Below are 12,585 nucleotides of genomic sequence, written 5' to 3'. Positions count from 1 at the left end.
GGCCTCAGAGAACGGATATCAGATCATGATAAAAGGCTCATAAAGATGAAAGAGGGTTGGGATGATCTTCTACGTCGTGTCCCAGCTCTATATGAGGCCTCTGAAGAGGTTAAAAACTGCAGTAAGAGTTACGAGGGACTTGCTACAGCTCTTCGATCTTTGGAACTTCGATACAACAATATCAATACAGAGTCCATGGTCACACAAATGGCTCATGTCATACAAGAGATGTACCCATCAGCCCGTCAGTTGAATGAAGAAGTCGTTGCACTCAGAAATACTGTCAACCGGGATATACCAGGAATCAAAACAGGCACCAATTGGCATCTTGACAAGTTCCAGGAGCTCCAAGCCCAGTATAACGTTCTCCGCCATGCATTCTCTACTTGCCAGACCGAGTGTCTCAACACTGCATCTGCATCCAAGGAAAGCAACGAAGCTTCAACTACAAAGTCAAATGAACTGGAAGCGCAGCTCCAAGACCTGAAAACCCAACTTGAAGCTACGCGAAAGTTAGTGGATGAGCTACGAATACAGCCACCGACAGAAATGGCTCCACAATCTTCTCCGACAGAGAACACTAGTGCCACGCAAGCCCAGGAAATATGCGACCAGATGAGGGCAATGCTTAACAAAACAAAGAGTGAAATGGTAGATTTACGGGCTGATGTGAATTCCATGCTTTCATCCCAGTCGACGGCTCTAGCAGATGTCCAGGAGTCGAGCAGGCGAAACCAAAATCAATCGCAGGAATTGGAATCGGCTCTTACCAACAAACCTTCCGCTGGCTCCAGAGGGTCTGAATCAACCACACAGCCCCCATTGGGCCATTCAGAGCCTGTCTCCACAGATCCCCTTCGCCAGTCTTCAGCGCGCATCCAACACAATCAGGCTTCAGGAATACAACAAAATGGCGGTGGTCTTCCAAGCTCCCCACTCAAGACTGGTATCTCTTCAACCCCCCAGGCCCATCCGATGTCTGCAGCGGTTGCAAATAACAAACGTCTGAGAGAAGAATGCTCTGATGATGACAGTCCATCAGCAGCCGCCACCACCACTAGCGAGTCGCCTGCGCCATCTTCTAATCCCGATATAAGGATAGGTCAAAGGTCACTGAAGAGAAAGAAGAAGAAGAAGATCAGGCAAAATAATTTGGGAGCTCAAGGGTTTTGATACCACAATTCTTGTACTGGAGGGTTTTTCCGCGTTTGATTTACTAGTGATACCTATGCGTCCCGAGTGGACTTTTGAACGTCATGCAATTATCTTTCTATCCTTCTATTGGTCTTCTAGTAATATATTCGAATGCCTGTGTATTTAATGGACGATTCGCTCCAATTAGGGTGATCCCAGAAATTTCACCACCGCTGTTAAAAAAAGACCTTCAAGTTAGCACCCAATTTGTCTGGCAACTCGAACTTCAACAACTTACCCTGTCTGAATCCCTCGGGGTTTTCAGAAATAAGCCAGTGTCCAGCCTCAACGTCGGCAACCTGTGCGCTCGGAAAGAATTTCTTGATAGCCGGCAGTGTGTCATCTGATACGTATTGAGACTTCGTTCCGCGAACGAACAATGCTGGCCCATTGTATTGAATGGAGTCCGACTGGCCATATGGGAAGTCTGCCATGTTGTCAAGAGATTTGCCCAAGACTGCCAAGGGAACACGGAACTTGTATGTCCCATCATCCTCAGAGCGGATCAAGTTGGTGAGAAGGAATTGACGGATTCCAAGAGACTAAACGGCAGTGTTGTGAGCGTCTGGATCATGTTGCATACGCCTTGAGAATATGGTTGATATACCTCTTCGTAGGCCTCAAGAATCTTGCTGGCTTCCGACTGCTTCTTCACCTTTTCATTTTCTACATGCTGCATTCCGCGCACATATTTAGGGAAGTCGCTCTTCAGCGTTGCGTTGACTGGAGCGTTGTCCACGGGAATCAGGCCCGAGACGCGCTCCGGAGTACGGAGGGCCATTGTCATTGCCACTTTGGCGCCCCTTTTTCAATATTAGCGCATGTTAAAAGATGGAATTCATGACTGGATAGCGAGTCTAGGCTGGGTTCACAACTTACATGGAGTGTCCGATGAGAACACACTTATCCATCTTTTGTTGCTGAATGAATTCCTGGACGTCGTCGGCCATCGCACTATAATTGTGTTCCGGGGCATGGAAAGACTGTCCATGGTTCCGTAGATCCTGATCGGCGAATTAGTTGTAAGACTCCTTCAATGAACTAGGCTCTCCGGATCAATAGGGAATGCGAGTCTTGAGTGTACCAGACAGAAAATTTGACGCTTCAAATCGCGGGCTAGGGCTCTGGAAAATGATGTTAGGCTCAAAACGAGAATGCGCTAACATGGCTATCGCGTACTTGCTGATACTCCGATTATTTTGCTTAGAGCCGAAGAGTCCATGCAGGAACAGAATGGGATCCCGAGTAGCCTGCTCTTTCTCCGGACCGTAGACTTGGTAAGCCAGCTCAGCGCGAAAGACGCGTGCCGTCGAAAAGGCACGAAGCCCGGATACACCTCGAGTAGCGGTGACAGCTGTTCTAACAAACAACATGATTGCAGGCTTGGATTGTAGAGGTTCTCATGGATCTCGGAGAGCGCGACTCGTCGCCGTCGAGAAATCGGGAACCTCTCCGTGATGACTAATCAGGTCGAGGGACATGATGGATCAATGATAACCAGTCCAACAATCCCCTGACCATTAAACAAGCGATATCAATAAGATAGGTCGTGCAAAACGCATACCCGGGTGATTGATAGTTTGTTGAAGTGGAAATTCCAGGCAGCTGGATGAAGTTAAATGTATTTTTGTTAATTGGAATCTGTTCCATCCTCTGCTTTCCTCAACAGCAAACACAAACAAGAATTGACCGCCCAGATGGCAATGGATGGAACTAAAAAGGTGCCATTTCCCCTTGGAGATAGCTCCTACTATTCTTGGCCTTATTGTAAACTTTGAAGGACCCTTTTAGCGGGCTACATACTGAAAAAAGGCTCGAGAAGGCCTAGCCTACTTGCCCCACTTCAATTGCATCATGGAGAGGACCAGGTAGAGCATTGATATCGCATAACAGTCATTCAATTGGGCAATATGAGAGGATGCCACTGCCAAAAGCCACAGGACGCGGAGTGCATGCCGATCTGTAAGGGCTGCCAGTGAGGAGGGGTAATTCTCAGCCAAGACGACGAGGCTTACAAATACCCTGGAAAATGGAGAGAACCATGAATTTAGATCAACCATAGGGAAGAAATATAAGGGTAAAGAGACAGGTCCTCTTTCCTTACGCTTCCTCCCCCACAGTGTCATCATCCTTTAGCACCATGATGCCTGACCGTCCAGCTACCCCCAATCCAAAACCGTTCACCATATCGGTTTCCGATGAGGAACTCCACCAGCTCCAGCAACGTCTTGCCCTGGCTAAATTTCCTTCTCAACTAGAATCCGCTGACCAAGATCCGTGGGATTTTGGTGTTCCCGCAAAAGATGTTCAACGACTCGCAAATTATTGGAAGGATGGGTTTAACTGGAGAAAAGCAGAGGCCAAGTTGAATGAACTGCCTCAGTATCATACTGACATAGAAGTTGAGGGATTTGGTATCTTGGATATTCACTGTAAGTTTATGCTTGAATATCTCATGATAATTGGCTAACATCATTTGAAGTCATTCATCAGAAAAGTGACGCAGAAAGTGCCATTCCTTTGCTTTTCAGCCATGGATGTAAGCGAGCCCAACATTTCAATAATGATGCTCCCAATAAAAATAGGCAGCTTTGACTAAACTCTATCTTAGGGCCGGGGTCGTTCATCGAAGTGACAAAACTCTTACCTCTGCTGAAAGGTGGTGATGGCCAGCCTGCATTTCACGTTGTCGCACCCTCCCTGCCGAACTTTGGGTTCTCTTCCGGAGTCAATCGACGTGGGTTCGGGCTTGCACAATATGCCGAAGTTCTGCATAAACTTATGATAAACTTGGGTTATGAAGAGTATGGTGAGTTGTAGCCGCAAACTCAGGATGTCAAGGACATACATACTGATATTATGACCTCTTTAGTTACCCAGGGTGGAGACTGGGGCTATTGGATAACACGAGCGGTCGGTTACCGGTACCCTGACCACTGCAAGGCCTCCCACGTCAATATGATCGAGGCCAAACCGCCCAAGTGGAGTACAAGTCCATTTCTTGCCCTTCAACATGCCCTCAAGCCATACTCCGACGCAGAGAAGGCAGGCCGTGAAAGGGCTGAATGGTTTGATCGCGAAGGATATGGCTACAACACAATCCAGCGAACTAAGCCACAAACAATCGGCGTTTCGTTGGCTGATAGCCCGGTCGCCCTTCTGGCTTGGATATACGAAAAGCTCCATGACTGGACAGACTCGTACCCATGGACTGACGACGAGATATTGACTTGGATATCAATTTATTGGTTCTCCAGGGCAGGACCAGAGGCCAGTGTTCGTATCTATTACGAAGGTTTTCACTCCGAATCTGTGTCAGGGATCCCATACTCCAAGCTCATGTCCTACATTCCTGGCGTGAAGCTTGGTCTTGCCCACCTGCCATGTGAGATTGCCGCAGCCCCCTCCACTTGGGTTGCAACATTGGGCCCGGTGGTCCGACAGAGTCGGCACGATAATGGTGGTCACTTTGCAGCATGGGAAGTCCCTAATGTCATTGTGAATGACCTTCATGCAATGCTTGGCAAACAAGGTCCTTGCTATGGTCTGATTCCCGGCCGGGACGGCTATTGAAGAGGTTTGGTCTTTTTCCCAATTATTTTTCATGACTAGGTTCTACAACAATGTTACATCCCCTAGGATAGCAAGTGGACTCCAAGAGATCAAGTAAAAGATGGTCTGCACAGGGTTCAATTACCTGCATGAGAGACTATCGAGTCTTCTGCATGCATAGTCAAAAACTTGCATGATGGTGCACAGATGCACCTGTATATACAGAATCTCGTTTGAAAATGTGGAAATTACGATTGATTCCAGTAAGAATCAGGACCATCTTCGCAATAATCGAGATCCATCTTGATATTATTTGGAATACAGTGGTGACATTGCATGCATCTTAATGATAGGCTGCACCAGAGGTATTGACATCTGAATGGCCTCCTGATGACCAAACTCCAGAGGGTACCCAGAATCGTACTATAATTTGCTTTTTATGGAGCGTAGATCTGGTCATCCGCTCGGGTTTTCTCCAAGGACAAAGAGGCTGGTTCCAAGGTTTACCTGATAATTATGGCGACCTCGGCCAACACTCTGCCGCTCAATCCGCAATCCATATATTCCAAATACCATCCGACAGTATAATAGCTTGCCTAGCCCGCCATGACCCGGGATTCGAGCACTGACTCTCGAAATCAACTTCTCTAATCTGGTTCAAACTCTTTTTTTCCGTAAAATCTACGAAGGTCAGGCTCTTTTTGGAAGGTGGGATCCCAAATCTAGTGGTTGGTAAGCATTATAATATACACACAAAAATTACTACTGTGTGCCGCAAAGAGAATTGAGGCGCAGCGAAAAGATTTTCTTCAACCCCACTGAACATCCTCGAGTCGCACTTTCCACCTCTGGCGATCTTACGGCGGTTTGGGATGCGTTTGTGGGTCTAATCTTAGCAAAAGCCAGGCGGTGATGGGTAGAGACGCTCCCTTGGACGAGAAGGGAAATTCGCAAGCCCATCAAACAGGCAAATGCACCGTTCAACCGTATCCACCAAGCTTTGTTGCTTCCGGTACAAAGTTGGCACTAGCCAACTTAGACTGTTATCTGATCGGGTCTGGCGCTCATCTTTGCTCTCCCCCACCCCACGAAAACTGTAAAATTTCCGGAGTCCCTGCAGCTCGATTGCCATTCTGGCTCATCCGACTGCCAGTGCCAATTTTTTGACTTTCAATCGTATTTGAAGCTCCGTGGTTGGCCAAGATCTGAAACCATGGAACGCCAAGAGATTGATACGCGAATTGATTGATAACGATGTCCGCTCCCGAGGTAGCGGAACCGGTCGGTGAATATTGAGTCTTTGTGGGATAATAGAATCTTTATATCCGGGACTTTTAAAATGTGATGCACTCATTTCTTTATTCTGTCTGATCTACTATTATTGCCCATTTCTCAAATTGATCATTGGAAATGAGTATCAAAGAAGTTCTTCACACCAACAATGTTTGGAGCGACAAGTATTTCGCTATTTCTGTTGGGGTAATCATGGTCTTTATAACGGTACATCATTGGGGAAATGTAATATATCTGAATTATGGCCCTCGAAAGCCAGGCCCAATCCTACGAAGGATCATGCAATATCGTCGGTAAGTATATGGCCTTGATGCTTGGAGCTGAGATTCTAATTGAACAGTGCCGGAGCGCGATATTTGAAGAAAGAAGTGTTAGGCATATCTCTGGAAAGATGGTCTTTATATTCCATATACTGGGCTATCAATCTGATTCTCGCTCTGACCAATGTTGATCTGACAAGTCTTAAATATGTAAGTCAGTCTAGAATGGACATTCCAAGGAGCCTCACTAAATCTACTCTAGGTTGCTAAGCGGTTTGGGTGGTATGCGTTACTCCACTGGTAAATTCAACTATTGATTCCAAGACATATGCTAAATAGTATTCTCTCATTCAGGATATCCGTCACAAACTTCGTTTTGGTTGTTTTTCTTGCCCTTAAGAACACACCCTTGGCCCCTTTATCCGGCCACTCATATGAGAAGCTACGGCCGTTGCACAAAACCGCTGGCTACAACTGCATATTCACAACCCTCCTTCACGCCTCTGTATATTTGAGCTCCTATGGAATATCTGGTGATCTCCAAAATATGCGCCAAACGGAAAACCTTGCAGGTGCGATAGCTGGCCTGGCCATGGTCGTCATTGGCTTTTCAACCATAGCTTGGTTGGCACGAAACTATTATGAATGTGAGTATCTCACAAATAATGATCTTTGAAATTCCATTGTTGACTTTTTCTAGTGTTCTATATCATTCACATTGTCATGTTTCTCCTGATCATCATCCTAGTCGGAATGCATCGACCAGAATTCAGCAGCTCAACCCTGAGTATCATAATATTCACCGCATGTATATGGTTTGCTGATAGACTTATTCGAATTGCAAAGCTATGCTGGAATCTACCCAGAAATCATGCAACGATTTACCCGATGGCTGATGGAGCAGTTAAAGTGAAGCTCCTTCGTCCCATTTCATGTAAACCCGGGTCTCATGTATTTCTATGGATGCCATCAATACGCTTCTTCGAAACCCATCCTTTTACGCTTGTCAGCACAGACCCTGCCGAATTCTTGATTCGGAAGTATGACGGCTACACTGGCTCTCTATATGAGGCAGCACAAAATCAACCAGGGAAAGTTCTTCGATGCTCCATAGATGGCGGATACGGTCAAGTCCCTAATTTCACGGACTTTGACCGAGTAATTTTGGTCGCTGGTGGCAGTGGATCTACCTTCACCTTTTCAATTGCGCTGAACATGATCAAAGAAGCTACCGCTTCCAATATTCACAAAACGATTGACTTTATTTGGGCAGTCAAACGATCGGGTGAGTAGTATCACTCAACAGCATTACATTTAAAGGCTTTATGATCTGACACACAGATAGAGTCTCTGCAATGGTTCGAGCAAGAAATAAATCAGCTCCAAGAGAGTGAGCATGTGAATCTATTCATTTACGTTACTTCTGATACAACGTCTGATAAAAGGTCGGACTCTTCGAGCCTGGCTTCAACAGGTGCTATTGATGACGCGGAGAAAGGGAGAGAAGGAGTGACAGACCAGGCTATTGGACTGCCTAGTATCCGGTATGGGCGACCGGATGTGTTCAATCTAGTTACCTATTTCATTTCCCAGTGTGGCTCGGAGAGTCGTGTTGGAGTAGGTGCTTGCGGTCCCACACAAATGATCCGGATGACACAAAACGCTGTGTCTCAAGAAGCTAACGATATCGGGCCTTCAATTACGTTTCATACTGAAGTGAGTGACCACGCGCAATATTCGAAAATCTTGACATGACTAATTTGATAAAAAGGAATTTGTGTGGTAAAAAAATACATGTTGACCTATTTACACTGAGTGGTTATGTATGGATATTCATAACTTGCATTTGAAGAGCCGCCTTTGTAGCAAATTTGGGAGATTCTTCATTGATATCTATTTTAGAATTTGTGAATTTCAACTTTTTATATATCGTTCATAGAGCACACTGCAAAATTGTGTTAGAAGTTAAGCCCATTATTACCAAATGGACGTTATAAAAACGGTTGGCTGAACCTGAATCAAGCTCTCAAGATCAAGTGAAGATGGTCCGACTGTGAACGCTTCAAAAATTGCAAAAAGTCAACTTTGAATCAAATCGTTTGCCTGAGCAGTTGTTGACCGTATCTGAATTTTTTGGGAATTTCAAAATGAAGATCAAGACCAACATGGCGCGCCTAAATCCGTCTTAAATCCGGCTGACCCATGACATGTCCAATTCGTCCGGTCTTCCGCGGAAGGAGCTCATCAGAAACGATTCTCTACTCGACGACCAAATCATAATTATCGAGAGCACCTCCTCAGTTGCCGCATCTGTTATACCTACCCAGTCTCTCTCACAGATCGTATCACTTGCCCCGGCAGGCAGCCAACACCCTTCCCCGCTAGAAGTGGGTATCAGCGACTCGGAGATTCAGACCATAGCTGACTTGCGGAAAAGCAGGATACATACGATAGAAGCAGACATTCTGCAGACAAAGCATCACCATAATGCAAAATTTCTGGCTTATCCCAAACCTGCTCGCTTCCGTCGTTTCTTCGGCGGGGGGAATCATCGCACTTGCCAATCCATCAGCTCTATCTGGATCGTCTCAGGTTACCAAGGGGGAGCTTTATTATCAACGTATGTACTCGGCACGTGCTCTGCCATTGGGGGTTCTTGCAGGTATCCTTCCATTTTACTACGAGGGCCCGGCGGTAGCGTCGGCGGTTTTGGCATCTGCGGTAGTTCAGGCAGCGGATGTCCTTATTGGATATAGCAAGGGAGATAGAGGTATGATGTGTGGGGCATCACTGGCAACAGTTTTCCATGTACTATGTTTCTTCTCTCTTGACTGATTCATCGCCTGTGTATTGGCATCTACAATACTATTCGCGTGGACGTGAACATTTCAAGACCAAATTGAAACTTCAAGTTGAACTTGAAGTCGAGTCTTGTTCGTAAGCGGCTGCTCTGACTGAGGCCAGTATATGCATTCTATTCAAATTTATCGAGAATTACCAGTCGAATAAGCTCCAGCAGAGTTCCAATTGCATATATACTAATCTTGGAAAAATACCCCGCCAAAATGCTTTGAAGATGTAATTTGACCCCGATATCGGTGCGGTGCAGTGCGGGGGTGGGACGTTGAGACCTCCCGTATGCCATAAACTCGAAAGTCTGACCAGTCGGAGTTCCCGAACAGATGATTGGATTGGCATTTCAATATGCAAGTATGGTATTTCAGCAAATATATACATTTAGGTATCTTTATAAGTGGTCTTCTAATTTAGCTCTCCAGGAGGGGTGGCACCTTCTCAACGAGGTACTCGACAATGGCATCGGGACCCCGCTCGACCTGGAGCCCGGTGGGAATGGCGTGCAATTTGATGGTGGGATTGACCGACTTGGCGATTTTGTGGATCTGTTTGGCCTCCTCATCGGTCCACATCGAAGCGCTGAACTATTGGTGGGTTAGTTGGTGGTTCTGGATTTTTCTCGGATAAGGTCTCGGATATCCCGAGCAGACACTTACCAGGACCTCGGGCATGTGCTGCTTGACCTTGGCCTCGACCTCGTCGATCTCTGTGAAAATGTGTTAGCTGTACCGTCTGATATAGTCAATTGTGGTAGATACACTTACTTTCGCAATTGTCGACGTGGATGATGGTATATTGATCCTTCAGCGCCTCGGCAACACGGCCGATGAGACGCTTTGCGCGTTCGGGGGCGGTGTTGACGGTGACGAGGTGGAAGGGACCCTTGGGAGCAGACATTTTGATATAGACGTGGAAGCAAAACAGTATCAATCGGCCAGAAATGCGACTTCGCGGGGGCTTTTATGTGGAATCGGCGCCGATTTCGTCGCCACCGAAATCGCTCTCCACAATTGCAGATTGTGGGTGGCCCGGGGTAGAAATACTCCGCCGATCTTAAGAACGCGCTTTTCCCCTCAATTCCTCTCGATCTTCAAATTCACAATGTCCAAAATCGCATCCACCTTTTCGCGTGAGTCAGAACAACAGATTTAAATATTGATGAAATCTAACACATCCAGGCCTGGTGCGCTTCGTGCCTAAGTCCAACCCCGCCAAGGTTCTGATCGGTGAGCCGGTCGACCCGAAGCTTGATGTTGGACTCGCCATCTATCGGGGCGAGGAGGTTTCCGTGCGACCTTTCTCTGGATCTTCGATTCTTAACCCTGGACAAGTGACTGGTACTACCGAAACCATTGCGCGACTGCTATCCCCTCTGGCGCAGACCGAGGTGGGCTCGATCCGCTGCATCGGATTGAACGTGAGTACTAATTACCCCATGCCTCGACTGTAGGCGTTTTCATAACTTATATATTGACACATCCGATTAGTATAGCTCGCATGCCAAGGAAATGTCTCTCCCTATCCCTGATGTGCCGACTCTCTTTATGAAGCCATCAACCGCCCTGGCCGACCCATGGCCCGCGCCTACTGTTCTGCCTAAGATTACGCAGCAGGACAACACCGGCGACTACGAGTCTGAAATGGTTATCGTTATTGGTCGCGATGCGAAGGATGTATCTGAGTCCGAGGCTCTGGATTACGTTCTGGGCTACACCGCCGCCAACGACGTGTCCAGCCGGACTTCACAGATGAACCAAAGCCAATGGTCTTTCTCCAAGGGTTTCGATGGCGCTTGCCCTATCGGTATGAGTCCATCCGGTATCAGATACTTGGAATTGTGTCCCATAGCGCTGACATGATGAATAGGCCCCACCCTTGTTTCTGCAGCTTTGATTCCCGATGCTAGCAAGCTCCACATCCGTGGTCTTAAGAGCGGCCGTGTTATGCAGGACTGCCCTCTGACGTATGTAAAGCTCGATCTTGAAAAGGAAATCACATACTGACCAACACTCGACAGTGATTTGATCTTTAGTGTTCCGCAGCTAGTCAGCTTCCTCTCCCAGGGCACTACCCTGCCTGCTGGTACCATCATTCTGACCGGTACTCCTCCCGGTGTTGGTGCAGCCAAGAACCCCAAAGAGTTTATTAAGGCTGGAGATGAGTTTTCTGTGGAGCTGCTTCCTCACGTGGGCACCCTGATCAACAAGATTGAGAACCAGTAGAAGAACTCGGCAGTCTGGAACTTGAACGTGATAGAGTGAATGTGACTGAATTGTATATAACCATGCCTCTTATAGAATAACTTGAACTTTCAGATCTGTAGCTGCCAAACTCATTGCTCCTTTCTGTATCTAGGTGTATACTGCTAGTAGATATAGGTAGTACCTTACATTTGCAGTCCACTGTCAACAGTCGCGAGTGTATATCACGAAGACTCGGAGCTATAAGGGCGTCGCCGACATTATGAAAGGCGCGCGCTTTGCATCTCTTTCTACTTTTTATTAACAATTCATTGTGCATCTTATTTTACGAAGAAATTGATAGACTAAAGGAGAGAATTCCCAATATGAGTTCTTCAATGAAGATAGAAGAGGTGTGCGAGCCTTGCCCAATCATATCACGTTGTAGGATATGACTTTTTCCCGAGCGGAGTAGATTTTTCCCGCCATGCACTATTCGCCGGGACTATAGGAGACATGACCAACATTGTTACTACATTCTTGATGTCAACTCAATATTTGGAGACAGCGTCATAATATAATATATTTACAGGCAGATGGCCATAGGTCTAAGATTGTCATCGTTAGAAAGTTCAGCATCTCAAAAGGTTGGGTGAGTTGCGAACGGGAGATCCCGAAACTCGGCATGCCGTAAATCAAATCTACCATAGCACAATCACAATCCTAATATCGTTTCAAAACAAGCCATTATGCTATGTAAAACCCGTTCTCGAATGCCGGAACAAACACGATAGTCTTCCTCGCGGGCCCAACGAAGCTGTTCTAGGCTAAGCTCAACAGTAGTCCGATGGCATGTTTCTTTGCTCCGGCATTTTATCGGGATCTGGGACCGAGCTGTCCCGGTCGCCTTAGCAGACCCTCTGCGGCTTTTTGTTTAAGCCGGCCGATGTCAGTCAGAATTCATTTTTTCTCCCGTTCTCCCCAATTCCTCTTACTATTCACATCTCTTTCATTTGGATCTTCTTTCCCTGCAGACTAACATTTCGATTCTTCCAACAATCTCTGAGGGGCCGCCCACTTTGGACGATGCTCGACCAGCAATGTCCCACTGCCGTTTTCATGGACGCCCTGGCAGGCGGGCTTGCCAGTCGACATTCAAATTCCAAATTGCATATTTGAATAATATTCTATGATGCTGAACCATCACATACTCATTGATCACTATGCATATATACAGGCCCTTCCCCGAC

General features: G+C 46.7%; 6 protein-coding genes across 6 annotated transcripts; 4 read left to right on the top strand and 2 right to left on the bottom strand.

Annotated features, from left to right (window-relative positions):
• Positions 1 to 45: 45 nt before the first annotated feature.
• On the top strand, positions 46 to 1,173 carry N7509_008804 (uncharacterized protein; the record flags this gene model as incomplete). Its single annotated transcript, XM_056633441.1, has 1 exon — positions 46 to 1,173. One exon carries the CDS (start codon positions 46 to 48, stop codon positions 1,171 to 1,173), a length of 1,128 nt encoding a protein of 375 aa, XP_056484061.1.
• A 165-nt stretch (positions 1,174 to 1,338) lies between these two features.
• On the bottom strand, positions 1,339 to 2,567 carry N7509_008803 (uncharacterized protein; the record flags this gene model as incomplete). The annotated part of the gene is made up of 6 exons (XM_056633440.1): positions 1,339 to 1,367; positions 1,433 to 1,736; positions 1,802 to 1,997; positions 2,074 to 2,198; positions 2,279 to 2,318; positions 2,374 to 2,567. The coding sequence occupies 6 exons, from the start codon at positions 2,565 to 2,567 to the stop codon at positions 1,339 to 1,341; spliced, it is 888 nt and encodes a 295-aa protein (XP_056484060.1).
• Positions 2,568 to 3,334: 767 nt separating this feature from the next.
• N7509_008802 (epoxide hydrolase family protein) lies at positions 3,335 to 4,767 on the top strand (the record flags this gene model as incomplete). The annotated part of the gene is made up of 4 exons (XM_056633439.1): positions 3,335 to 3,626; positions 3,677 to 3,733; positions 3,806 to 4,003; positions 4,067 to 4,767. The coding sequence occupies 4 exons, from the start codon at positions 3,335 to 3,337 to the stop codon at positions 4,765 to 4,767; spliced, it is 1,248 nt and encodes a 415-aa protein (XP_056484059.1).
• A 1,389-nt stretch (positions 4,768 to 6,156) lies between these two features.
• On the top strand, positions 6,157 to 8,054 carry N7509_008801 (uncharacterized protein; the record flags this gene model as incomplete). Its single annotated transcript, XM_056633438.1, has 6 exons — positions 6,157 to 6,332; positions 6,380 to 6,509; positions 6,562 to 6,581; positions 6,654 to 6,946; positions 7,000 to 7,584; positions 7,645 to 8,054. The coding sequence occupies 6 exons, from the start codon at positions 6,157 to 6,159 to the stop codon at positions 8,052 to 8,054; spliced, it is 1,614 nt and encodes a 537-aa protein (XP_056484058.1).
• A 1,511-nt stretch (positions 8,055 to 9,565) lies between these two features.
• N7509_008800 (uncharacterized protein) lies at positions 9,566 to 10,052 on the bottom strand (the record flags this gene model as incomplete). Its single annotated transcript, XM_056633437.1, has 3 exons — positions 9,566 to 9,739; positions 9,812 to 9,861; positions 9,920 to 10,052. The coding sequence occupies 3 exons, from the start codon at positions 10,050 to 10,052 to the stop codon at positions 9,566 to 9,568; spliced, it is 357 nt and encodes a 118-aa protein (XP_056484057.1).
• Positions 10,053 to 10,256: 204 nt separating this feature from the next.
• On the top strand, positions 10,257 to 11,377 carry N7509_008799 (fumarylacetoacetate hydrolase family protein; the record flags this gene model as incomplete). Its single annotated transcript, XM_056633436.1, has 5 exons — positions 10,257 to 10,284; positions 10,334 to 10,572; positions 10,643 to 10,958; positions 11,022 to 11,118; positions 11,173 to 11,377. The coding sequence occupies 5 exons, from the start codon at positions 10,257 to 10,259 to the stop codon at positions 11,375 to 11,377; spliced, it is 885 nt and encodes a 294-aa protein (XP_056484056.1).
• Between the last annotated feature and the right edge of the window lie 1,208 nt (positions 11,378 to 12,585).

Source organism: Penicillium cosmopolitanum, assembly GCF_028827165.1.
Source record: "Penicillium cosmopolitanum strain IBT 29677 chromosome Unknown utg000009l:1.0-9042332.0:1.0-9050551.0, whole genome shotgun sequence".
NCBI lineage: Eukaryota > Fungi > Ascomycota > Eurotiomycetes > Eurotiales > Aspergillaceae > Penicillium > Penicillium cosmopolitanum.
This window is presented reverse-complemented; position numbering and strand designations above follow the sequence as displayed.